This window comes from Homalodisca vitripennis, chromosome 2, assembly GCF_021130785.1.
Source record: "Homalodisca vitripennis isolate AUS2020 chromosome 2, UT_GWSS_2.1, whole genome shotgun sequence".
NCBI classification, from domain to species: Eukaryota; Metazoa; Arthropoda; class Insecta; order Hemiptera; family Cicadellidae; genus Homalodisca; species Homalodisca vitripennis.
In genome coordinates, this window is record NC_060208.1 from 210,008,189 (window position 1) to 210,034,626 (window position 26,438).

At 34.9% G+C, this 26,438-nt stretch overlaps 1 protein-coding gene across 1 annotated transcript in view; it reads left to right on the forward strand.

Annotated features, from left to right (window-relative positions):
* Nucleotides 1–26,438, forward strand: part of LOC124355380 (multiple C2 and transmembrane domain-containing protein-like) — a 590,080-nt gene that overhangs the window by 230,950 nt on the left and 332,692 nt on the right. The window contains 1 exon segment of the mRNA XM_046806501.1: nucleotides 17,846–18,054. Within this exon segment, the coding sequence (XP_046662457.1) occupies nucleotides 17,846–18,054 (209 nt within the window).

Sequence of the window (26,438 nt, forward strand, 5' to 3'; positions counted from 1 at the left end):
TGGCAGTATAGCACGACGTCGAGAATGTAGAGGCTAGGCAAAGTCAGTTGTATAATTCCCAGTGTACAGTTCGAGGACTTTAGCTGTGCGCGTGACCTTGAGTGTGTGGTTATAGGCGGGAGGGGTGGCGGGGTAGCATTATGCGCTGCGTCCCGAAAACATTTCCTTTGACTCATGGGTAAAACCCTCCTTTCAGGAATCGTATTGGCCCAAATAACTTATCACACTCGCTACAATTAGTCTGTTTTGTGACAGTGCTGATTGTGGTGGAATTAAATAATAAGAGAATATCAAATAATAGCAATAATAGGACTTATCCTTGTTTTTCAGTTGCTATAGTGTTGTTTAATGTGTTTTTGAAAATATGTATTTGTTAATACTAATCTGCAAATCTAAATCGTGAGCTTAAAGTCGTTAAAGAGACTGTTGCGCCTTCATCTCAGCGGCTAGCACGTAAACGCAACCCGCCACACAGATAGCGTGTATTTGTTGAAAGGGTAGTATTAGGGCCCTATGAGCACAGCTAAATTCATCCAACTGTATAATTCTGGGAAGTGTTACAAGATTACATCAAATCGTTGTAGGTATAGATTAAGTTTACAAACCTAATTACGACCAAAATCAAGCCTACACATTTTGAAAAGCACTTTTATCCATATTACTGTTCAGGTGGTACAGAGTTTAAAAATGATTATGCAAATGTTTGTAAATGTTCAGCAGTGCAATATGAATTTAGCTCCATTCCACCGTCCGTGTAGTTAAAAGTCTGATTTCCTACAAATCCTAGACTCCTAGAATCGGAGATCACGTCGATCTGAGGAGGTAAAAATGTCGGTGATGAAGACGTTTAAAACGAACGGTTTTCCATCGTTTAGACTTCCTCGATACTTACACTACAAAAGAGGTCTGTCAAGTTTACCCAGCAGTCATCCATATAATCTGGATAAAGAGTGTTCTGATGCATTGTCTCACCAAGTGCATGATTGAGTGCACTAAAATGCTTCAGACACGATGTCTAAGCACGGCGAAGCAACATAGTTTTCACCCATAACGTAGCTATGGTGGGAATGGGTGATTCAATGCAAATGTTGAGTTAACCTCCATTTCACTTATTGTAGAAATGAAGCCTCAAAGCTTAGAAAGTGCGCTCTTCAGCTTCCTATTGCGAGACAACAGCCATTTACCATTTTTCAACTGCATCGGAAGGGATATTTTGGTCTAAACCGGAATGGAGTACACATCATTTCCATTCAAGAATTATTCCATGAGAACTTTCATCCCGTACAACTCAAATGGATCATTACTGGACAGTTCGGAAAGCCCCCCAATCGCGTAATGGATGTCTAAAGTAAGATATGAAACTAGCGAGTTTGCGTGATTGTGTCTAGCGTGCCACGGCGCAGTTAACCTCTACTCATTGCAGATAGTCGTCTACAGGACTGTCTCTGTCCCGCCAGTAGTTTACCAACTAATCAACACCTGGAACATCCTTTTACAGTTTCACTCATAATCTAAGTAGTTTGTTTCGCATTTCCTGCAATTATCTCGCAATTTCTTTTTAAGGAGAAGCTGATCTCCTTTAAAGCCTTATTTTGCCCGTACTCATGAGCCTCTGGCGAAGATCTTATCAAACAGAATAAGGGGGAAAGTCGATAAAGTACAAGGTACTGATAAAAAGTGCAACGGCCACAGACAGGATTTGAACTTGCACTATCTCTAACTCAGACTCAAAGTCCAATAGCGCAGTGTAGCGTTTAACCAGATCATGCAACGTCGAGCGTGGCTGCTGCTTGGATGGGTAACCGCTGAGCTATCCTGTCCTTGCAAGCAGCTCGCCTGCCCGGCCGTTGGTAGTGGTTAGGAAGTCACCTTTAAGCCGTTGGTCCTCAGGTTAAGTGCTAAAGAGGGCTTCTTAGCCCTACCTTCGCCTGGTAAAATAAGACATAATCTTTAAGACCATCGGCATTCCCAATTTGCTAAGGTTGTTGGAGCTTTTCCTAGATGTAAGCAATCAAGCCATATTGGTTCTTAAGTTTAAAAGCCCAATACATATAAAGCTTGAACAATAGCGGTGAACAATAGGAGCAGCTGTTCGGAGAGTAATGGAATTACAGCAGTACACTCCTAACAGCCATTTCTACATCTGCTATTTGTAATTTTAATTGCAATCGGTGTACACAAATCCTATATACTTATTTTGAATTCTTTATATTTATTACATTTTTAAATTCTATTTCAAAGTTAAGAGGGAACAACGAGTTGCTTTATTAAAGCACTTTTATAAATGATAAAATCTCAAAAGGTGCAACTTCTGTAAATTCTGTTATAAGAACTCCACTATTTTAATTTAATATTGCCAGATTATAATCTAGTGTAATACTACAGATAGTTTACGGAAATAAACTTTTATTTTAGATACGTATACATGCGCACTCAGTCTTAAACCGTGTTCTGTAGTACAAGATCGGTTACACGTACCCGTACGTATTACTTTTTGTTTCTATGAGATTAACTGTTACATATCGTCTACTTTCAGAAACTCTTGAAAAACTTGGTCTGGTTATAAATAAAAAGTTATTTAATTCCTTTTTGCGATCCCCTCATTTCTCTGTTGAAGTTTAAGTGTTGCATCTCCCTTAAACAATTACGGATATTGTAAATAAGTAAAAAAAGTAATTTCATCCTTTCAGTTAGTGATATTTATTTTAAGCCTACTTATCACTACGTCCACAGAATCATATGTGGTTCTTTGTACTATGTACTCATTTAGTACTAAGAACCAATTAATCAGAGACTATTTTTTCAGAACATTCATTTTTGTATCATCTTTAAAGTACCCCGCTTCAAGTTCAAAAATTTTACTACATGGTAATGTTATCACACAATACTCCCGCCCAAAACAAGAGCCGCCTGTACTGGCGGCCATCTTGTTTTTAGCCCATAAGAACAAGACCTCGTGCACTTTTAAGACCTTATCTTTAATTGTAGAAATATGGGAGATGTCATATTTCGAATTCATCATTAATGCGCATCAAAATGCCTTTTTAGTATTTTGATATTTTTATTGGTCAGTAAAACTAATTACAACAATTGTTATATTCATCCATTTAAATATTAAATTAATTATAAAATTTACAAGAAAAATGAAAGCCGTGCATATGCGTATTCTAAAAAAAATGTAATAAGGTTGTAACATTAAAAATTAAAGGAGTAAAAGTGTACGAAGTTCAAAACTCAAGATTGTTTCACTTCAGTCGACCATAACAGCTGATTTTTGCACTGACCAGTTCTGTTTGATTATTATTTAAATGAACATGATAGAAAATTAATACGGGGAAATAATTTTTTTTTTATTTTAGTAATAGAGGTAACGTTTAGCAGGCGATCTTAACAAGAGCAAAGAATCAATACCATCATACAAATGAAGCCAGTGGAAAAACGCACGCAAATAGAAGAACGAAAGAGGAGAAAATTATATACACACCCCGTCCGCTTTTACCTCAACCAATTCCCACTTGGAGGATGAGTGTAAATACCCACGGAACGTTCTGCTGTGGTCATATCATTTCAGCTCGTGAATTTTGCAGTCACCTCAGAGAACGCTTTCGAGTTTTGATTTTCTTTGGCATCCTAGAAATGAAACAATATTTTTACGCTCTGAAACATCCAAATGAGCGTGATCTTGCACACTACTCATGTTATCATCGTTTCCTTTCAGATTTAGTAAGGCATTTTCAATTTCTAATTGGCATCATGCTAATCACTAAACAAAGAAACTCTGCTTCCCATCTGAATACCAATGATGCACAGATTGTTTTCATCTTTACCCGACGCAAAAACTCTATATGTTGGATTAAGGCATCAGTGTCAGCCTTTGTTATTGTTTCACAGTCCAGAAAACACTGGACCGCAGACAACCTTATGAGTTTTTACGTGATCATCCATGTACTGTGACAGTCTTGTATTACAACGCAGCAGTGTCCGATATCAGTCTAGAAGTCGAAAGTCAACGTGCATTATTATGGACACGACATACTTTTTAACGAAATCGATAAGAAATTTTCCCCAAGAAAGAAATCGATCATCAAGCAGGCTAGTTTTAGTTAAAGATAAATCAGGATATATCAAAGCATATTACATGAAAATTATTCTAAGCTAGATTTTGAGCTTAACACGATTAATTAAAACCAATACACATCTAAATAATAACCTTATAACAGTCATCCAACTATTGATGGGAACTAGTTGTTGGTAAACAGAATCATTGGGTTGGAGCTTTTTCCATCGTTTGAATCGTTTCAGTCGGTTTATTTAGTTCTGAAACTGTTTTTATTCACTGGTTGATTGAGTTAGCCCAGCCAACTGGATTTTATCGGTTTTCCCGTAAGTTAATGTTGTTCCATCAGTTGCTTTCATTGAATTAAAGAATTTACTTTAATCATTCCAGGTTTGTATTTGAAATAAATAATATAGTGTGAGTATGTAACTTAGTAACAACATGCTTTATTTCAGCTATTTTAACGGTTGTTGAGAGTAACAGTTATTACCATTTATTATTGTTGTTATTATTATTATTACCAATATATTTAGTTTACTATGGGGTTATAAAATTAAAAATTTTGAGATTTAAAAAAGTGCAATGTAAATGTGGGGTAAATTTCAGTAAACCTTTATATTTTTTACAATATAGGCTAATACAATTTTACTTTTTTATAAAAAGTAAGAACTGTGCTACAATTATAGATTATAGACAGATATTACGAAACTCAAATGATTATCCCGTCCCAAAGCCCAATGTTACTTATTTTACAAAAATTAAGTTAAGGAATGTTAATAGTGTACAAGTGTTTAGTAAATATGTTAAGGATTGGATTATGAGCCAAGAGAAAGTAGAGCAAGAGTAGTTTCTTTTCTATCATGCATTAAATGCTAAAGTTTAAACCTGTGTTATTGTACCCTAGAACATTCGTGTAAGTTAGTTTCTAGGTTAAGTTTTAAATAGTAGCATACCTTGATACAGTATTCCAATTACACAAAATTGTATTCACTCTCACCAACACAACTTCATGCCATATAGATCTTAATAAACACAGTTCAAATGTAAACACTTTAACACGCACACACACAAATGAAACAACAAGCACGCAGTAACGACTTTAATGGCATAAGTATTTATTGGTTTGTATTGTTGTTCCTGAATAATCTAGGTCGGCGACCTCCCCTCCCTGCCCCGCCAGAGCTTATCTATCAGCTGTTCGGTCTGCTGGAGCGGGGGGAGGTCGTTGCAATCTACATTCATAGCTCAATTTATCGATGGCTTTATTATTTTACTATCTTTGTAATATTGTAATTTTAATAACATTATTTACTGACACTGTTACTATACTTTAAATGTACACATATTACTGAGTTTGGTTTTCAACGTATTAGTTTATGTATTTCATTTGTATATTATTCTGCTAGCCGTTAAAATAAGTTTAGATCTTGTCCTCCAAACTGGCTAGGTCTGGGAGATTCCTCTATTTTCTATTTATTGTTGGAAATTTAACAGTGAATGTACTTTGTGTTATTTATGTAAGATTTTATTTTTGATGTACAGAGTGGTATTTCGGGTTGATATGAAATTATAAATTTTCATGTATCAACGTAAAAAATTAGAGCAATAAAAAAGATTATTATTAAAGATAATTAATATTACGCACTATTCATTACACATGTTAACTAAGTAAAAATAGAATTCAAGCAGTCTTTCAATCAACTTTGTTTATTTAAGTGGAAAAAACCGATTGGATATGAAATAACCGGATGAAAATGGGATTTTCATTCAATCAGTTGTCCCATAGCTACCGCCAACGAGGTATTTAGATTACAGTAGCCACTTTTAGTCAAATCCTAACAGGTTTTGGTGCAGTTGGATGGCGCTGGTTTAACATTTATGTATGTGTGTCATTACCTGACAGTAGCTTCATGAAAAATATATAGCCTGAAAGAAAAATATCTTTTTCAGTTTTTAACACTTTCAATGTTCAATTTTGACTTCTACAAAAACTACTTTGGCTATCGTAGTACAACTTCACTTTCGAAAAGTGAGGTTGGAGCTGGGCAGGAGAAGCTTCTCTTCTTTGGGCCTCACTATGTATAATAATAATCTCCAAAAAAAGTTTAAAGAATCTTTCCAGTTTAAAATTTAAGAACCATTTTTGGGGCACTGTACCTGTCTAGCCGATTAGGTTTATTTATTTTTATTTAGTAGTAATATTAGTCATATGTGGGGTGTTTGACATTGAGTTGTTCTGTAATCCGAAAAGATTTTTTCGAAACGCTCGCTATAAAAGGCATTTGTATTTATCTACCTATATTTTTAGGGGTATTTCTTTGTCGATTTAAGAAAAAGCTAGATTGTATGCGCATGCTCAGAAAAATAACTCTAGGCTTTTGGTCTATTTGTGGCAACCAAAAAGGCGCCTCGGCGCTTATAATCTGTAGGCAAATTCTGTCGCTTCTTGTGGTATCGTACTAACATCAAAATGGTGGCTTTGACTCAACGAAATAGATATACGAGTAGTCTTTGATATCCGATAGAGATATAACTTAGATATTAATTATTACTTTGAATATTGATATTAACACAATAAGTTGTAGGTTATAAATGGTATAACCCAACGTTTCGAGGATTGGAATCCATCCTCTTCGTCAGGTGGGTGGGTGTATTAATACATAAAAAAATAACGAACAGAAAGGAGTAAAGAAGGGAAGGAAAAGGGTTGTAACATACAGCATCCCACTGTAGCATGTGCAAGTGTGATGTATAATAAAATTGATATCCTGGGCTTGTGATTTGTGCTTGGGACTTGCATCCTGTGCAGTGACAACGTCTGGACTGGGCTCCAAGCAGCTGTTGGGTATGTTTGAACCCTTTCTTTCCCTTCTTTACTTCTTTCTGTTCGTTATTTTGATTTATTAATGCCTCCCCCACCTGACGAAGAGGATATATTTCAATCCTCGAAACGTTGTGTTATACCTTACATAACCTATAACGGTGGCAAATGTCTAAAATCCTTTAATCCTTTCAAACCTTCCGTCGTCAATAACAAACTTTAAACATAGAAGAAGAAGAAGTTATTTATAAAAAATATATTACATTAATATATAAAAAACACGTGCAGAAATAGTAGAGTTTGCCATTGTAATGATCAATGGACTTTGGTGAATGCTAACGTGATGAAGGTGTAAACTGGAAAGTCAAAGTTGACAACCATCATCCAAACTTAGCGTAGCCCAGGACAAAAGGGCTGTTAAACTCAAGCTGGGGCAACCTATTATACTTGCTAATATCGGCCAAATATCCTCATCTAAGCTTCAACAGGGAGGTGATCTATTACAATTTTAAATGGCTAAATGGATAATTAAAACACTTAATCCTTGGAAATCTCTATGCATATGATCGATTTGTGTTTTCATATATTAGATGAAAATAATATTCCACACTTTTCTAAGTTATTCTGTGTTGTTTACTCTCACTCATACTTTTTTAATTTATTATCACAATAACTGAAACAACACTAAGTATCAAATCAAATCAAATCGTTTAATTGCAGTTGACAATATACATTGCATAGCAAACGTCAATTTTCATATCTAAATTTTTTCCATTCATCCCACATCAAGGCCACATATAAACTTACAACATTCAAACATTCACTCCCCATTCATTCCATGCCAATTACGCCCACTTTCGGCGCTGGAGTCAGTTTCCTCATCGCGTGGTCTCCCAGTTGAATGCCAGAAACTCATCAACACTGTAGAAAGCGTTTGACGCCAGGCAGAGTTTGATACGAGTTTTTAACACCTTGGGCGTTGAGGCATTTTTAATTTTGTTTGGCAATCTGTTTATAAAATGAACACCTGCCTGCGAAGGCAAATGTTCATAAACCACCGTTCTGTGCATTCCCGAACGGTAGTTATCTCTGCCTCTTGTCTCATATTCATGTATGTCTCGTCCTCTGGTTAAGGCACATTTAGACAAACAATATAAGGTTGTTTCTAAGATGTAGAGACATGGCAAAGTTAACAGTTGCAAATTTTTAAACGCTGTCCTGCACGACTCTCTGAAGTTTAAATTAGCGATAATGCGAATTTCTTTTTTTTGTAATTTGAAAACTCTCAGTAAAAAATTTGTTCTCCTACAGAAGGACTGTTCGATTATTACTCATAGAGGATGTTGTGTATTAGTCTCTGAACATTTCTATTTATTGTCTTTCCTCTTGGGCTGAGCGATATTGAAGTCTTACCACTCGAGGGGTGTCCGTGCTGTAAGTCGATATATAACTGATATCTGTACTTGAAATTCTGTATGGAGCCCCTTTTCTATATAGGCAACATCGAGTTCGATTATGGTGCAGTTCACTACAATGGGGTTTGGTTGAGCGTCAGTGATCATTCCTACTTTGGTACTATGGGTCACAATGTTGTCAACGGGAAAATCATAGAATAAATAAATTTGTATATAACTGAGTAAAGTCATATGCATTTTTAACATGTGACATTGTAACACTTGTAGGCATAACTTGAAAAGTTGCATGTAGCCTAGCGAAGCTTGTTATCACCACACGTGGGGTGGCGTACTCCTGCTTTGTTTAAGGTACAAAGCAAATAGTTGTTAAGAAAACATTAAAGGAATGATTATAACACCATTTAATAGTACAATTTGTGTTTGATTAATGCAGCCTAGCTTGATTATCTTCTTTTTTCTTTTAATCCAGAGTTTAAATTAGAACGCATGTGTACTAGAAGGGCATAATCCACCTACCATTGAATTTATGACGGTGGATGATTTGAAAGGATAACAGGTTTTTGCTTATCATCATACATAACATGAAGTATATTTGTTAAATGTTTGTCAATAGAGGCAATTTTCTAAACCAATTCTGTTATACTAGTTTTACTGTAAATAGTAACATTGTCATTTATTACAGCTAAAAAACGTTTAAAATTTACGATTAAAAGAAAAAGGTAATAACGTTTTGAGCTCGGCTGTCAAAAATTACTGGCCATTACATAGAGAAGGGTCAAATAATGGATTTAAAACATACAAACATCCATGGCTTTATATTTGCCAGTTTAACTAATCTAGAGCTGCAGATAATTTAAAAGTCGAAGTTTTATAGGTTACTGAATATGAAAAACGAGTTTTCTCTCACTCATTGAATTTTTGTGTGTGTTTAGGCTATATTAAAATCTTTGGTAACAGTTCAAACATTTAAATTTCTTCTATAAAAACATTAAGTTTGTTAAAAAAAAACAGTAGCAGTCGTGGGACTGCCGATAGAAGTGAAAACGGAACTATTAAGTTGAGAGTAATTAAAACTATATGCAAAAATTATATGAAATTTTTTATGTTTTATTTATTAGTTACATATGATGGGTTAAACAAATCATGAACAAAATATAAATACAAAGTGGTTGAAAAAATAATTAATATACAATTATCTTAACAATATCTTAATAAAAACAATAAATGAACATATTTCATAAAATCTAAAATTATTATAACATTTTTTTAATTTTCCAATTTTAAAATCCACGAAAAAAATATTATCAAATAACTAGAAATCTATTTTACCACGCTAGTAAGATAAATCTTATACCGTAATAATACTCATTTCATGATGAAGAGGTTAAATATTAATAAACATAGAATACAAGTGAGTAAACACCGAGTGAACAACAGTGAGTTGAACACCGTTGTAAATAATACAGTTATTGCTACGGATAAAGTATATAATTGCAATAACAATTAAACCCACAATATTTTTAAAACTAATAAATTAGTTAAATTAACTTGGTTCTTTCGTAAAGGTATTTTTATTGCACAATAAACTAATTTATTGAGTTAATACGGTATCAGTGAGCCAATGCGCCAACTACAGTTCCGGCAGAAACGTTCACTCATCACTTCATACGCTACTATAGGCTAAACTAAACTTCCAATAAAAAAAAAGATAAATTAAAAATATTCATCTATTTTCACACAACTTTCTCGCTGACAAATTTTGTCTGACCAAAAAATAAAAAAATCCTCGCTTACTACTTTTTTTCTTGTCATTGTAAACGCTATGTAAAATGTAAACAATAATCAAAATTATTTCGAAATTTTTTTAATATTTAAAAATGTAACCAATAGATTGCCAATATCAAGAGCTTTAATTTGACGCATCTTACAGAATTGTACGACATTGGCTTCACTTTTAAATCGCGAGAGGAAGCCGTAAAGGTCACTGATTTTCGCAGTCTGTTTTCATACTCCGCCGGGACAGTTTAGCTGTCCCTAACTGACTTTTTCATGCAGGTTAGTAGTCCGCGGCCAAGTCTACGGTTAAAAAAACACAGCGAGACTGACTTTTTCATGCAGGTTAGTATCATTAGCATGTCGGTGACGCGAACCGAGGATTTTACCCTCTACCAAAACGCTCAACGCGCCTAAAGAAGTTTTCACTTCAAAAAAACACTGTGAGCTATTTACAGAAATAACCAATGATATTGGAAACGAATTTCACACGTTACATTATTGAATAAAAAAAACCTAATCATGAAACATATGTAGTGACTTAAACAAACAATAGTTACAATATATACAAGACTATTGTAGGTCAAGAGATTATTAAAATCAAGGTAAATAATCAATTATATATTTTTATCGTTCACTTTATGCAGGTGTTTTGTTGTTTTTATTTGAAAGTCCCAGCTGCAGTTCCAGGAACTGATAAGCTACTCATATTGAGATAGTGAGATATAAAGTAATTGTTTACAATAATCTGTAACGGTCTGGAATAGATAGATATCAGTTAATTAAACAGCAGACCTTCTAAATATCAATACTGTTTATATTGTTACATTACGTAGAAATTTAGCCTATATATTATAAGATTAAAAAAATATTGTTACTACAACATTTCAAACACAAACTAGGTTTTAAGAATTAAATGAAAGGAAATATTGAGTATTATGTAGTTTTAATTCAACCCGATACTTATATGTATTAAAATAATAATAAAAAATATTAGGTACTAGGTGCATATACCTTCCAATGTAGTGCAAGGGAGATTTCCCGCAAATGGCAACGTCCATCAAAGCGGGAAATTAGGTCTGACGGACCGTCATAAAATCAAAATTCTACTGAATATGAGGTTGAGATGCCCTAAAAATCACAAGAGAGGCTAAACTTTTTTAATAGATGAGAGCTCAATGGCTTGAGTTACTAAAGTTATATTACAGTTTTTTTTAATAAGAATATTTCCATTTCTTCTAGAATTTTTAAGAAATTCATATTTTATCCGGAGCTGTGGTGGGTGATCCAATAACAAAAATTTATTCCTGAAATTATTTGGGGGTACATTAAATGTTTTTAGAAATGTATAATGGCTTTGTGCATACAAGTAGCAAGTTTAAACTTGTTTGTTTCTAGAACAAACGCAGGCACAATACAAGTTTGACGAAGTAGACGAGAAACAGTTTATATTGTTAGCCAAACAGTACGCGCAAGGAACCGTACATTTCAAAGCTGGATGAAGTAAATGGAAAGCGAAAAGATATCAATTACTTCGACCTCGCTGCGAACGATACAGGACGTCGAGCATTTGTGTGTGTTATTGTATGTTGAATTCAGATCCAGTTCACCTTCCACTTACTTGGAAATATTATGCCATTGCAGACTTGACTCCTGAAATCTGGAATCTCGTCTGAAGGGATCCAAAAATAGTCAGTGACAAAGAAGGAAGACCCTTCGAAACGAACGCCCCCCTCCCAATCGTTTTGACATCAGAGACCGGAGCTAAACTAACATTCGCATCGAAGAAACCCTTCCCATCATAGCCGCTTTATGTGTAGAAGACTCGGTTGCTCCACCGTGCTTTGGGATCATGTCAGTCAACATCGTAGTGCGCTCAAATGTGCACCTGATGAGACAATGAGAATGCATCTTCACCTAGATTGCACTACTTTTTGTAGTCTGGGTGTCTCTGAGGTCGAAACAATGCGGGGGGGAGGGATTCGTTTCGAGCTTCTTAGTTCTTCGTCGACGACTATTTCTTATCCATTCAGACGAACATGACTCCATATTTCAGGAGTCAAGGCTGCAACAGTATCTGAATTCAGATGCTGCACGTAAGAGGAAGGTGAACTAGAGCTAAACTCAACATACACAAAGTAATTATTAATATCAAAACTAAGTTCTGGTTATTCAATTTCCAGGCTTTGTACTATGTGTCCACTAATATAAAGGCTGTCACAAAATTGTTTCAATTACAGGGAAGACGTACATAGTCATAAGTTTAACTTTACATCGACTTTGCTAGGAGTAAAATCACGCAACATTTCGTCGGTTCATGAACCCAATACAACACATATATTGACAGTGTATTGTGGATTTTAACAATTACTAATTGTTTGAATTTTTATAAACCACATTCAGCTGTCAACAAGTTAATCAATAACGTTAATTAGTGCTGCAGGTAGTTTGCACTATAACTGAAGTATATAGTAGACCTATTGTTGTACGGTTTGTTTACTTAGCGCCCCAGGGCCATGTGTTATGTATTGAACTCCCGTGTGCGCAAGTAGTTCCATGTTTCGCCACCACCAGTCTCGAGCGCCACTGGACAACCCTATTTAAATGAATAGTACTGCTAACGAATTACAACCATTAAAAAATTGATTATTCAGCTGATTACGGGAACAATTACAGATCACTAAATAAAAATTATTTATATAAATGATGTAGGAAACATTTTAATATATAGAAATTAAAGTAATCAGTAAATTTAGAAACAATGTTACAACAGATGTAGCATCATTAGGGTTAGATTGCAGTTTTTGTGATTTTCTCACATGTTTGGTTTTAAATTGCACGGAATTTATTCACGAGATCACTTTATTTAGATGGACATTACATAAATACAAGAGATTTATTTTCGTCATCGACTTCAGCTATTTGTTTGAGATATAATAAAGATTTCTTCTGTTCGTTTTAAAATATCAACCCCTACAAAAGAAAAAACCACTAACAGGTGGCTGATAGTCACTTAAGTACATCCCAGCTAGATGACATAATGATGTCAGCTGTGTTCTGGCAGACGCTCGAAGTGGCGGCCATTACCAATTTTAGTGCAGACCTCTTTAAGGGGATCCTTTGAGAAAATATCCCACCTCTCTCTAGCTTCAGGTACTCTAGCTCCGAGTGTAGCGTGGCATTGTTCATTGTTAATTGTGAGTTTAATGTGGTTGGGGATGGTAGCGGGTTTTGTGGTAGACAGCCATTACCAATTATAACTCAGACCTATTGAAGGGACTCTCTTGAAAAATATCCCACCTCTCTCTAGCATCAAGTACTCTAACCCAAAATGTAGCGTAGCATTGTTCATAACTAATTGTGAGTTTAATGTGGTTGGGGATGGTAGCGGGTTTTGTGGCAGAAGGCCATTACCAATTCTAATTCAGACCTCTTGAAGGGGATCCTTTGAGAAAATATACCACCTGTCTCTAGCTTCAGGTACTCTAGCCCCGAGTGTAGCGTTGCATTATTCATAGTTAATTGTGAGTTGTTGAACAGATAGTTGTGTTATTTTAAATGCCGTATTTGCCTGAGTAGGATTTAACAAAGAATGTTTGCAAAATTTGTTCAAAAACTATTTATTTTTAAAGAGTATGATCCTTAATAGTAAAAGTTATAATATATAACTCACCTTTCGCTGTGTATTATGGGATTCACAGTAACATCTAATGGTGTGTGCCAAGGGAAGGTTTACAGCACTTACACACCGAGTTAAAGTATAAAATGTGAGGTTATGTTTGGTATAACTGTACGAGTGCTAATATTAACATGTTTAAAGCAAAGTAATATTATGGTCTGTAAAAGAGGCGGATCTGTGAAGGAGGAAGAGATAAGAAAGCAGGGAAGGGCTGTAGGAGATTTGTAACAGAGAGGCCTTAATCCACGGATTACGATACTTTTCAAGATACTAAAGTGTGACAAGTAGAGGTTCGGGTTTATTCCTTTGATTAAATAAGTTACACATAAGAGAAGATACGCAATTTCGGCTGTAAATGATTTATACTTACAAATTTAAACAAAAACACAAGCATAAAAATAATATTAATATATAGCCATACGTTTAATCAATCCACTGCCTTTGCGCAAGCCATAGTTGAAGACATAAAACGTAAAACTAGCTACAGTAAAGTTAAGAAAATTTTCAGTGATATTATTTATTCACTCTCCAAAAAGAAGTTAAATCAATGAAAAGTCTTCTTCAATACGAAATGTTACAATTTAATAAATTTGAACAATGCCACTTGTGGATATAAATAGTTACAAAAACCGTACTCATCGAGTCAGTAATTCATTTAGTGCACACACTAGTAAGCGAGGCGAAAGTTATTATAAGACCCGACGACAAATTCATAGCCTGCTCTAGAATAAGTCCAGCAATTTCTGATTAGGGTCTAATTAAGCATAGGCCTACATAGGTGCAATGTGCTTCTTCACAGTAGTCTTTAATATAACTGTACCAAACAGCACGTTTTAGTTCATATTGTATTGCAGTTCACAGTACAATTTCAATATGGATATAGAAGTAAATAAATTAAGTGTAGACCTATTCCTGGACAAGTACAAGCCTAACCCTGCAGAGATTAGTACCAATATCACTAAACAGAGTTCGCTAGTATCGCACTACACACAGCACTGAGTAACTCCAAGACTCTCCGTAGGATCGCGCTGTTAATTGTGCTAGAGTGAGACTTCTGTATACTGTCTACTGTGCACACAGTGCTCTACATGGTCTGTTTACTCGTTCAGAAGGTTTACGCCAATGAATTGAATGTAAAAAGATTAGGGAGTAAAAAAAATACATGTTTTTATTATCTTTTACCTTTTCTGTGGATTTATTAGTACAAAGGCACTATTTAATGATATAAATAAAATAATATACTATTTAAGGCTATACAACTAAGATAAAAACTGTAGGATTCGAAATGGTCGTTCTCGCCCTTCAATGGTTGCCTGATCGATTATATCAGGTTATTCCAAGATCCAAGAGGTTGTTAAATATGAAGGAAACAGGATTTTTTCCGGACTTTTGCCATCGTTCAATGATACAAAAAATTAGTAACACTACGTTTCGAGATCTGCAATCTGATCTCTTCTGCAGGTACATAACTAACATAACACATAATTACAAACCAGGTTAAAATAAACAAATCATTCCTGAGCGTTGTGACACGCCTATGTCAGTAATCACAACCACTATGTTGTGTGTCAACTTCACACAAATTTAGTAATTTTTCTTTATTCGAAACCTTGTCTATTGAAATATTAAAACATAAAGTTTAAAATATTGGACTTGAGGAGCCCGCGACCTTGTTACTGTCCGAGTGTGGGCGGTCATGACCATTTCTTGTACAAAAGTTTGCTCATGATTATGGTTTACCTACGACTCACTGCTACAGTAGACATTACTGAATACTAAATTTATCTCCCCCTTCACATCCATCTTCGGCAGTAAACGAAAAAACCCCTTTTGACAGGTACTGGAATACACTGATGGCGATGAACTTTTTTATGTAATAAAGACTACAGTAGCTTTACTGTAAGAGATATATCAGTGCTACATTCCTTGGAGATTAATTTGTATATACATACTATTTATTAATAATACGACTCTAGCCTACACACGGGCTGCTTGCCCACGTAGACTATTTCCAAACGCTATGTATTATATTTTTAGTTATTTATTGTACATATATTAATTATCAATTCATATATAATAATACTAATTGTAATAGTATTGTAGTTATAACAGAAATAAACTTTCATTCATTTAATTTCAGTAACTCAAAACATGCACTTAATAAAAAACTAAACACAACTCTAATCATTAAAACTGAACTACAGAATACAGGTTACAATAGATTTCCATTCGTCGAACAACCACTTATGACTTGTGGAATGTCCAGGAGCAAGATACTATTGTATGCACTGTATTGAACAATTATTAATTAACAAACTGCTGTACGGTTACAGTTCACCACTTGTACTACATTTTATCCAATTCAACTTCAAATTGAGGTGAACAAATCGGGAGCAAAATAATTACCGCCTTGGGCGGAACACAATCAGGAGTTCAGGATGCAATCTAGACAACTATTGAATTATCGAGGCTGCCGGAGCATCTGGCCTCCGCGCCGGAATCACTGTTGTAGAACTGTGCTGACTACTCACTTGCTCTTTACTTTATTTCACCACCAAGTAATAAATCAGTATTAGTAAAGCTCTAATCAAAGCTTTTTTGTACTTTCTGTACGCCAAAAGTTTCTAGATAATAATGTTTAATAAATTATAAAATAACTATAAGTTATTTTACACAATTACTTATACTAGGCACACATTACATAATGTATAAATATTTAAAATTATGAAATATTTAAAACATTTATCTTTATTTAGTAGCCTAATAATAACACGATAAACAACTATAAATTAATAAAGTGTGGGTGACAGCCAATCTTAAATTACAATTTTGTTAACACATGTTAATGACTAATGTAAAAGAATAAAATTCGCCATATTTCCTTTAACGTATTTATATATTTTAAACTATTTTGAACCCTATATTCTTAGGGTTTTACTTTCTATTTCTTCACTCTATGCTTGTACTTTCAAAGATACTAATATTTTATAATATTATGAATATTTGTGTTTCTTCCACAAATATTGAGGGTAAATAATTTAGATCGGAATTGGTAATGGATCCATGTTTTGTAAGTTGTACATAGGAATACGGATTTTTATATTCTGTTATTTTAACATTTGATGAGTTACGGTTGAATATAAGTATAATAGTACTGAGTGGTTTTACCATAGACCACATAAGCAGGGCCGTATTCAGCTTTGGCGGGGCCCCGTTATACCGCTTCACCCCCCCCCCCCCACTTAACCCATTTGAAATCTTTTTATTTTGACAACAATAGTAAGATTAAATATACAGGGTGTAAATTAAGTCTTTATACGTCTGGATTATATTCCAAACGGATTGCGATATCGATGTAAAACCTTCACCATACCTATTAAAATAATTTTTTGACATTTGGAATGTATCCTGGCGTATAAGGACTTAATTTACGGCCTTAGATGTAAGGGGTTGTTTGGCCATAACTTTTGCTACAATCGTCGTAGAGATATTTTATTCATATCATTGTGTTTCTTTGGAATTTACCTTTCAAATGATATGTGACAAGATAGAGGTTGCAATTTGAAAATGTCAAATGACCTCCTCTACCACTCTTTGAAAAAGGGGAGAGTATTTTTATCCTTCAAAATGTTCATAAAATAATTTCAATTGGTATGGTCAAGTATTTACATCGATAATGCAATACGTTTAGAATAAATATATCCATAGAATAAGTATTAGGATTTACTTTACACCCTGTACGTTGCTAAAAATAACGTGTCTACCGGAAAGGTCTGTTACAATCATGTTCTCAGACATACATACCAAATCCAAATTCTGAAATTATAACTGTTATAAGTCAGTAACTCATATTTAAAGCGAGAGAATACTGAACATTTGATTTATCAACACCATTCAATTAAATTTCCACAAACGTACGTTTTAATTAATACTCAAGTACTATAGTCCCTCTTTTAGAGATAATTACGGGTAAACCTTTTCCGAGGATCCTAGTGGAAGAGTACTCTTCTTTTTATGATCATTAATCAAGTTGTAATCCAATAAAATGATACAATTTTCCCAAATTTGTTTGCGCTAACATAAGACAAACCCTGTTGCAGGCCGACAGCTGAGTGCGAGCCCCCAGAAGGACACGAGCAGTCTTCTGCGCCGCCATCTTTCCAAGTCCGCCAGCGAGTTGAACCGCCGCGGGGACATCCACCTGGAGACGGCCTCCAGTTCCTCCCCCGCCCCCGCCCAGTCAGCCTCCAACGTCCACCACCATGTGTCCGTCGTGCAGAAGACGCACTTCTTCTTCAGCTCGCTCAAGGTTAGGCTTAAGAGGTAATCAGCTAATACTCGGACTAGCCGATCAGTAGTCACGTCAAGCAGCACACGATAGGTCTGTAATTAGTGCACTCTTGTTGTTGTTACTGATTCAATTCAGTTGAATTCAACAATTCTTTATTGTCATTATTTAACAGTTATATAAAATTGTATGACATGCGTCACTAATCCTATTTTTCAGCCAATAAGCTTCGTCATGTATAATACATTTAAAATATGTAATAGTAATAATAATAATAATAAAAATGCATTCAATAAATAACTATACATATTTTAAAATCAATCATATCAACTGTCAAATCAAATCGCACACCCTTCAGCTCCCCACATCTATCAACTCTGACAACGTTGGTTGCTAAGTTCTAGGAACTCGTCAACGGAATAAAACGTGTTTTCTATTAAATATTCTTTCAATGCCGTTTTAAATTTTGATTGATTTGTGATAAATTTGATTTTTTTTGGTAAACAATTAATAAATCTGGCACCCATCTGATATAGGAGATGGCCATGAAGCTGTAGGTTGTGTTGAGCAACTCTGTAGTTTTTTTTTTTTTTTTTTTTTAAGGAGAGACCGATCCCTTTTAAGTCTTATTCTGTCCTTCCTCATGGGCTACTGGCCTGTGCGAGGATCTTATCAAACGGAATAGGGGGGAGAGTAGATACAGTATAAAGTCGATGGTACCGGTACTGATAAAAAGTGCAACGGTCACAGACAGGATTTGAACCAGCGCTGTCTCTAACTCAGACCCAAGTCCAACTAGTTAGACCGCTCGGCCATCTGCACTGATACTCTGCTGGAGTTTTCTCCAGCTCTTGTATTATAACCATGGACATCCCTACCTTGCACTAACGTACACCTGAAACGACAGAACATGCTCGTCTCAAGCACGTACAGCGCAGGCAATGTCAGTAATTTTAGCTTCTTAAAGAATTATCTACACGACTCTCGGGAAGTTAAGTTATTGGTTATGCGAACAGATTTCTTTTGTTATATAAATAATCTTTGAAAATAAGAATTTGGACAAGTACCCCACAGTGTAATTCCATAAGATATGTGTGGACAAATTAGTCCATAGTAGGCAATTCTCAATAAGGGCTTAGGACAATGATGTGTGATAAATGTCTTAGCAAGTATATATTGGACGAAAGTCTTTTAAAAATATTTTCAATATTCGTACTTCCGGATAGACAACAATCTATGTTGATACCGAGGAATTTAGTAGTAATAAGTTTCGATCAATGATTTTTCACCAATCATTACCGATGGTGATGATTTTTTTTTAATTCCCTAGCTATTAAATACCATGTAGGTTGATTTGGATTCGTTGGTTACCAAATTTATTTCTTGAAGATACTCATCAGTATCTTCAAGAAATAAATATTATACTATGGATCTCCTGCTTCTACCTCCCTAATCATTTGCCGTCTTCAGTGAAGGGCCTCGAAAACCCAGAAACAACTGTTTTAATAAAAATATCAGAATTGAAGAGTCAATGCCCTTATTTCAGTAAGAAATTCCAAAGACGACAGTAATGCTCAGATGGTATAATGCAAGCCACCTGAGCTATGTGGAATATCCGGTGTACGCCACAGATTGGGTTTCCTTTTATAACATCGTGATCCTCTATTTCGCAGCGTATTTGAGTCACGTCTCTTCGTAAGTCTTCGGCTTTAATAAATATTCTTCGGAAACTCGAAATAGTCTGATCTGTAAAAATCGGTAATTAAAAAAGATTAGTATGAATTACAGTTGTAAGAATACCATTTTTTGTTTCAAATCCAACCTAACTGATTGAAAACAACGTTTATTTGAACAGGTAAAGTACAGGTTTGACTATTATTGTTGTCAAAAAAATTATGATACAAATTTTTAAAAGGATTTAAGTAATTTTGTTACAATGATCAATGTTGAAATTTCGTAAAAAAACTACTAGGTAAAGAAAGACATAGAAACAACGTTATTAAATGTCAAACTCCTACATAATTCTACTTCAAGAAGCTGTGCAATCTTGAAATTTTCTGTATAAACAAATTTAATTATATTTCATAATAAGATAAAAAATTGGGGGTTACCAATAACAAGTTAAAAAGGCAATGTTTCGTTTTTGTAAAGTTTTCATTTCAATACATAGAAATACAAACACACATACTAATTGGATACACTATATTTGTGAAAATACAATTTTACATACGGTACCTCACAGGCGGTGCTTACTCTTATAGATAATATAAGAGCATTAAAAGATTTTTTTTTTCCATTTGCTAATACTTTCAACGTTTCGGTTCCTACTTAGGCATTTTCCTCTTTAAAACTAACGCTATATAAACCAAGGTTATTAAATATTGCGGATTAATTCACTAAACAAATATTTGAAAAATTGAAGAGTTGAAACATTCGAATTTCTTCATTTCAAGACGAAAATAAACATTTATTAAATAAGATTGAAATGTCTGCTTGGATTTTCTTTTTAGTCAATTTTTCTGTAAGATTGCAGTATTGTATACGGAGTATGCAATATTACCTGGAATACAGATATGTTTCAAAAACACTAATTTTTCTGACTAATTATCACAAAGACTTCAGTATTACATCCGTTCTATTCTGTCACAATCTACTAGCTAAAATCATGTTTGATACCATGTTTTGTTCTCACAATGCAGTATATTCCATACCAAAGTGCGCAAATTACCAGATTTACAGTTAATGCTTCACAAATAACACTCATTTCTCTGACTAATTAGCACCAGAAATTCAGTATTACAGTCGTTCTATTCTGTCACAATCGAGTAAAAATCACGTTTGATATCACGTTTTCGATCTCACAATGCAGTACATTCCACAGCAGAGTGCACATTATTACCAGAACGGTTGTTAATGTTCCACAGCCAGTGCTCCTGATACATTAACACCAGAACTTCAACATTACACTCGTTCTGTTCTATCACAACCTAGTAACTAAAATCACATGTTATATCATGTCTTGATCTCACAATGCAGTACATTCCACACCAGAGTGCACATTATTACCAGAACGGTTGTTATTAATGTTCCACAGCAAGTGCTCCTGATACATTAACACCAGAACTTCAACATTACACTCGTTCTGTTCTATCACAACCTAGTAACTAAAATCACATGTTATATCATTCTTGATCTCACAATGCAGTACATTCCACAGCAGAGTGCACATTATTACCAGAGCGGTTGTTAATGTTCCACAGCCAGTGCTCCTGATACATTAACACCAGAACTTCAACATTACACTCGTTCTGTTCTGTCACAACCTAGTAACTAAAATCACATGTTATATCATGTCTCGATCTCACAATGCAGTACATTCCACAGCAGAGTGCACATTATTACCAGAGCGGTTGTTAATGTTCCACAGCCAGCAACATTACACTCGTTCTGTTCTATCACAACCTAGTAACTAAAATCACATGTTATATCATTCTTGATCTCACAATGCAGTACATTCCACAGCAGAGTGCACATTATTACCAGAGCGGTTGTTAATGTTCCACAGCCAGTGCTCCTGATACATTAACACCAGAACTTCAACATTACACTCGTTCTGTTCTGTTCTATTCCAACCTACTAAATAACATTACATATGTTATCAGGTTTATTTAATTTAAATTCTCATTTATGGAGTAAATTTGTGTGTGTGAAAACCGCAAGCGTCATTGTTCGTATTTTTTATAAGCAGGTGATAATTAAAAACAAATATATTATCTGAAAATTTATTTAATACCCTGATGTAAAATGTGACAGATTTAGAAAGGGATTTGTCTCTCTTGTTGTTGAGAAAGAATATTAGTCACTAAACGGATATTCACGTGTTGAAAATGTACTTAGAGAAAATTGAATTACATTGAGGTGTTTGACGATAGACTGTGGTTGTGTTAGAGCTGAAGCACCGGTGCTGAATACTAGTGGCGTTTCACGGAACTTTCTTTCTGTTTCCTGCCAACTACAGAACACAATTTGCTGGAACAAGAATATCTTTGAAACAAAATTCAATAAAATTATGATAGTTTCTTATTACCAGATTTATTTAAATCTTGGTGCTTTTAATCGAATTGGTGTCCTGTCATTCTTATCCTCAAGGTATTTTTGGTTATGCCATTATAATCTGGACATTTTTACATTGAATAATATTATATATGTATATTTAAATGCGAAGTGGCTAAAGTAATTCCATACTTTCTGAGTAAGGTCTCATTCGAATAATTGTTTATGTATTTGAGCATTCATCTCAAGTAAAACAAGTTTATTGCCAGTCATGTGATTTTATTCAGGTAGTATAAAAATGTATTTATGTACTATATACTCGTTGCCATCACGGTTACCTGTAAAACTAATATAAAAATGTTCGCTGACGCTCAGCCAAATACCATGGAGTGACATGCACTGTCATAGAATTCAGCGTATACGTCAATTTGCTCTTTAGATTTCGTCCAGATAAAGACAAAAAGGTATAAATTAAATATCTCAGCTCCTCGATGATTGACCTAGTTTACGGCCAATTAGCATACATAATTTTCGAATGATACGGAATGGTTGAATAATAATTTACACATTTCAGTTCAAAGTATTATCCAGGTATCGTGGGGACGATCATGAGTCACATTGTTTGAAATTAGACCAGATTCAGTGAGTAATCCTCCGGCAAAGCTTCTGCCAAACAACTCTAAGCTAGCTGCGTGACTCTCTGTTGCTGCATATCATCAGTTTGAAGCGATGATTATACACTGCTGTGTCAGCATTGTCGTGCCCCAGTTGATGGAATAGGTAAACAGCAGCTCGCACTCATTGTGTTAACATCCCTGGTTTATCTTTACGTTACATGTGAACAGATGAAATTCAGTGTTGTTAAGGTCAGATAGTAATATTGATAATGGAGTCATTATCCACTAAAAATAATAGGCTTGTGGAAAGATTATTGTTTAGACTGCATAGATTTACGTCCTGAGTGTAATACAGTATCGCACCGTAAACGGTGTAATATCGCTGGAGGTTTCATTTTTGGCATAGTAGACCGTATAACTGTCGGTCTTACAATGGAGAGTATTACATGTTTTCAAAGTATATGAAACCTAAACTGTGAGAACCAGTAATTCATTGCGGCGGCCCTTATACGGTGAGTGGAAGGGAGGAAGCTGTAGCTGAAGCTCAACCAATTGAGCGATTGGTAGGAGGCACGGCTAATTGAAATCAATTATGTAAAAATTTAAGTTGATGAAGTTTTACGTTACCTCCTATTTATTCTCTTTTAATACTTTTGGTAGAAGCAGTGCTGGAAGTCATCTTTTGAGAGCTTCTTCAAAACTTGTGAAGCATTCCGTTTCACCTCCTTTACGGCTTGAAAAAATAGTTTCCTTCATCTTGGGCAACAGCCAAAAATCACATGGTGCTAAATTAGGAGAATAGGCTAGATATTGCAACACTGTCATTTTCTTGTCATCTAAAACAGGCTGATCTGATAAGTTGTTAAGGCTGGTGCATTATCATGGTGCAGAGTCCACGTGTTGTTTTTTCACAGTTGATCAGACTTGATCAACAATAGTTTGAAAGGGTAAATGACCATCTTTTCTTAAGATTTAGTCAATTCTTTGGAATATTTTTTTCGCGACATAGTGGAGTTACCCAACATTTAATATGTTCAAACACTTTGTAGCTGTAGCTGATTTTTAAATTTAACCAGAAATGTAATCACAACAAGCTGCTCAATCTTTGCACTGATAACTTTCCCGCCAAACAATACACTTGAAAGAACAGTTCTGACCGATGTTATTTTGATATCCAATCCACGGACTTATCAGCACCCGAGAAGATAATTAGTGCTCTGTTTACCTGCTTATCAGCTTATCTGTTGGCGATGGTTGTCTCGTTTTTAAATAGTCGCGCCTCATATAATCAAACTAGTATTAAAATGTATTCGCTATCAAAATCGCTTCTTTATCACAACTGCTGGCTTTTGAGTAGTTGGTGATTTCCTCTTTGTTAAAGCTATTTTCTTTCTTGATTTTCTTCTCTTATTCTTGGCCAAATAAAAGTGATTATTGGAAGTACTTTAGTTATTTTTCTTTAATTTCAACTGTTGTGCCATAAATTACAGCATAATTTATTCTCGAATTTACCTTGACACATATCATTTCTCCATTGCGTTAGTTTCAGTTTTAAAAAACCCAGAATTAACATTTTTAGTCACGTTTAAATTATTATTTTTATAACGTGCATTTAAAAATTACGTATTTATCTAATGTTATTGAAACAGACTATAATTTACCAAATTTGGATTCTTGTGGATAGTACCAAATGTATAAGTCTTATTTATATCTTGTCAATATCATCTTTTTGCATTTTTATTTATAGCGAATTTTGTGAAGTTGAGGGCGGGAAGACGTTATTCCTTCAGATAATATAAATTGTATGAGTACCCAAGCTCGTCCTGGCCATATATAATTTTTAATATTTATGATACATTCACATTTTTGTTAATTATTTTAGGTTGCATTGCAGTGTTGAAATAATAAAAGTGCCGGTGAACTAGGGAGGATTCTTTAATACAAGAGTGCACTGTAATCATTATTTCTCTCTTTGCTCTACGAATAAACATATCAGATGTTAAAATTTCACACGATTGTACTCAGTTTGCTTATACATTATTTTGTTCAGCAATTTTATCGTTGACATCACGGTTACCCATAAGACTAATGTAAAAATATTAGCTCAGCCAAATCTCAGTGTGACATTCATCGTCATCGAATTCTGTGTTCCTCATAGAAAGGAAGCTTCGTGCATTACGCCCATATGCATTTGTATTATCTGATCGACAGCTCAGCCTACCCACACGAGGGGTTGGAAGACTTTAATTTTTGTCTCTCTGTTTGTCTATCTGTCTGTCTGTCCGCACAATATCTCAAAATCGAACTGACCTCAAAATATGCTCGAAGCTTTACTTCTATATAAGGAACACTAAGATTGATTATGATGCATGTCACTCTGTGCAATTTGGCTGAGCGTTAGCGAAAATGTTTATTGTTCTTATGCGTAACCATGATGGCAACGAAAAATAGCAGAATACATGAATTTGTAAACAAACTCAATATACCAAACTCACACTACACATACAATATAATTTTAGGGTGAGTTGTTTGTGTAGTTTTTTATTATTGGAGGACTAATATGAAACAAAATGTAATTAATAAAAACCTTAATGTATATGCCAGGATATGCCAAGCAAGATTGAAAGACTTTGAACATTTCGAGAATGGCACGTGGTGTGGCCTACTTCTACCTTGCATTAGCCTAATTAACAACGTAATTCATCCAAAGCCGCTAAGTAAGAGTCTCGGATAGCTCAGATAGCAAATATTTTGAACGGTAACGATCAAAGTCACGTGGCGCAACCCTAGCGGCGGACATCAGAACTAAATGAAATAATCCTCCGCAACTCAGCACACCTTGTCCGTATGAATGATTATCTCCAGCGTAACCATTCAAATCAAATGTGTTACTCCGAGAACGACTCTATCTCTAATACGCAATGAGAGTTAAGTGATTAGTAAATTAACTATCCATTCAACAAATTAGAGTAACCTGTTTCCTGCCGTAAATTCAGCGGAGCTGTAAATGAAAAGGTGCTCACGGAATATCGCGTGTAGGAACAGGCGAGGCGCTGAATCCAGACACCTAACCGCGAGCGCATGCTGCATGCTGCTGCCGGTGTTGTAGGTTCATGGATCGTTATCATATACAGGGTGTTCACAAACTTTTGTGGCAGATAGAATTCATCATTTCAAGCTGAAAAAGTCCTATAAACATAGGTCGAGAAATGTGTCGTTTAGCCGTTACAAATTTTAAAATTAATAATTAAAAAAGGCCCACTCCTGTTTCCTTCCTTTTTTGCCGCCATCTTGTTTCTGCCGTGACGATTGCCATTTGCTTTTGCCCTCTGGTCAGTTGTAGGTGGTTGGTCGGCGAATGCAGACCTATTGTGACCTGTATTCTGTAGTTCAGTTTTAATGATTATTATTGTGTTTAGTTTTTTTAAAGTGTATGTTTTAGAATTAGTGAAGTTGACAACACAACATGGTGGTTGTGATTCCTGACTTAGACGTGTCACAACGCTCTGGTATGGTTTGGTTATTTTAACCTAGTTTGTAATTATGTGTCAGGTTAGTCATTTACGGGAAGAAGAGATCAGATTGCAGATCTCGAAACGTAAGTGTTACTGATTTTTTGTTTCACTGAACGATGGAAAATGTCCGGAAAAATCCTGTTTCCTTCATAAAATTGATAACTCTAGAAATAGTAAAGCTAAAGATATTAAACCTTGCACACAGGTAGTAAGGAATAAA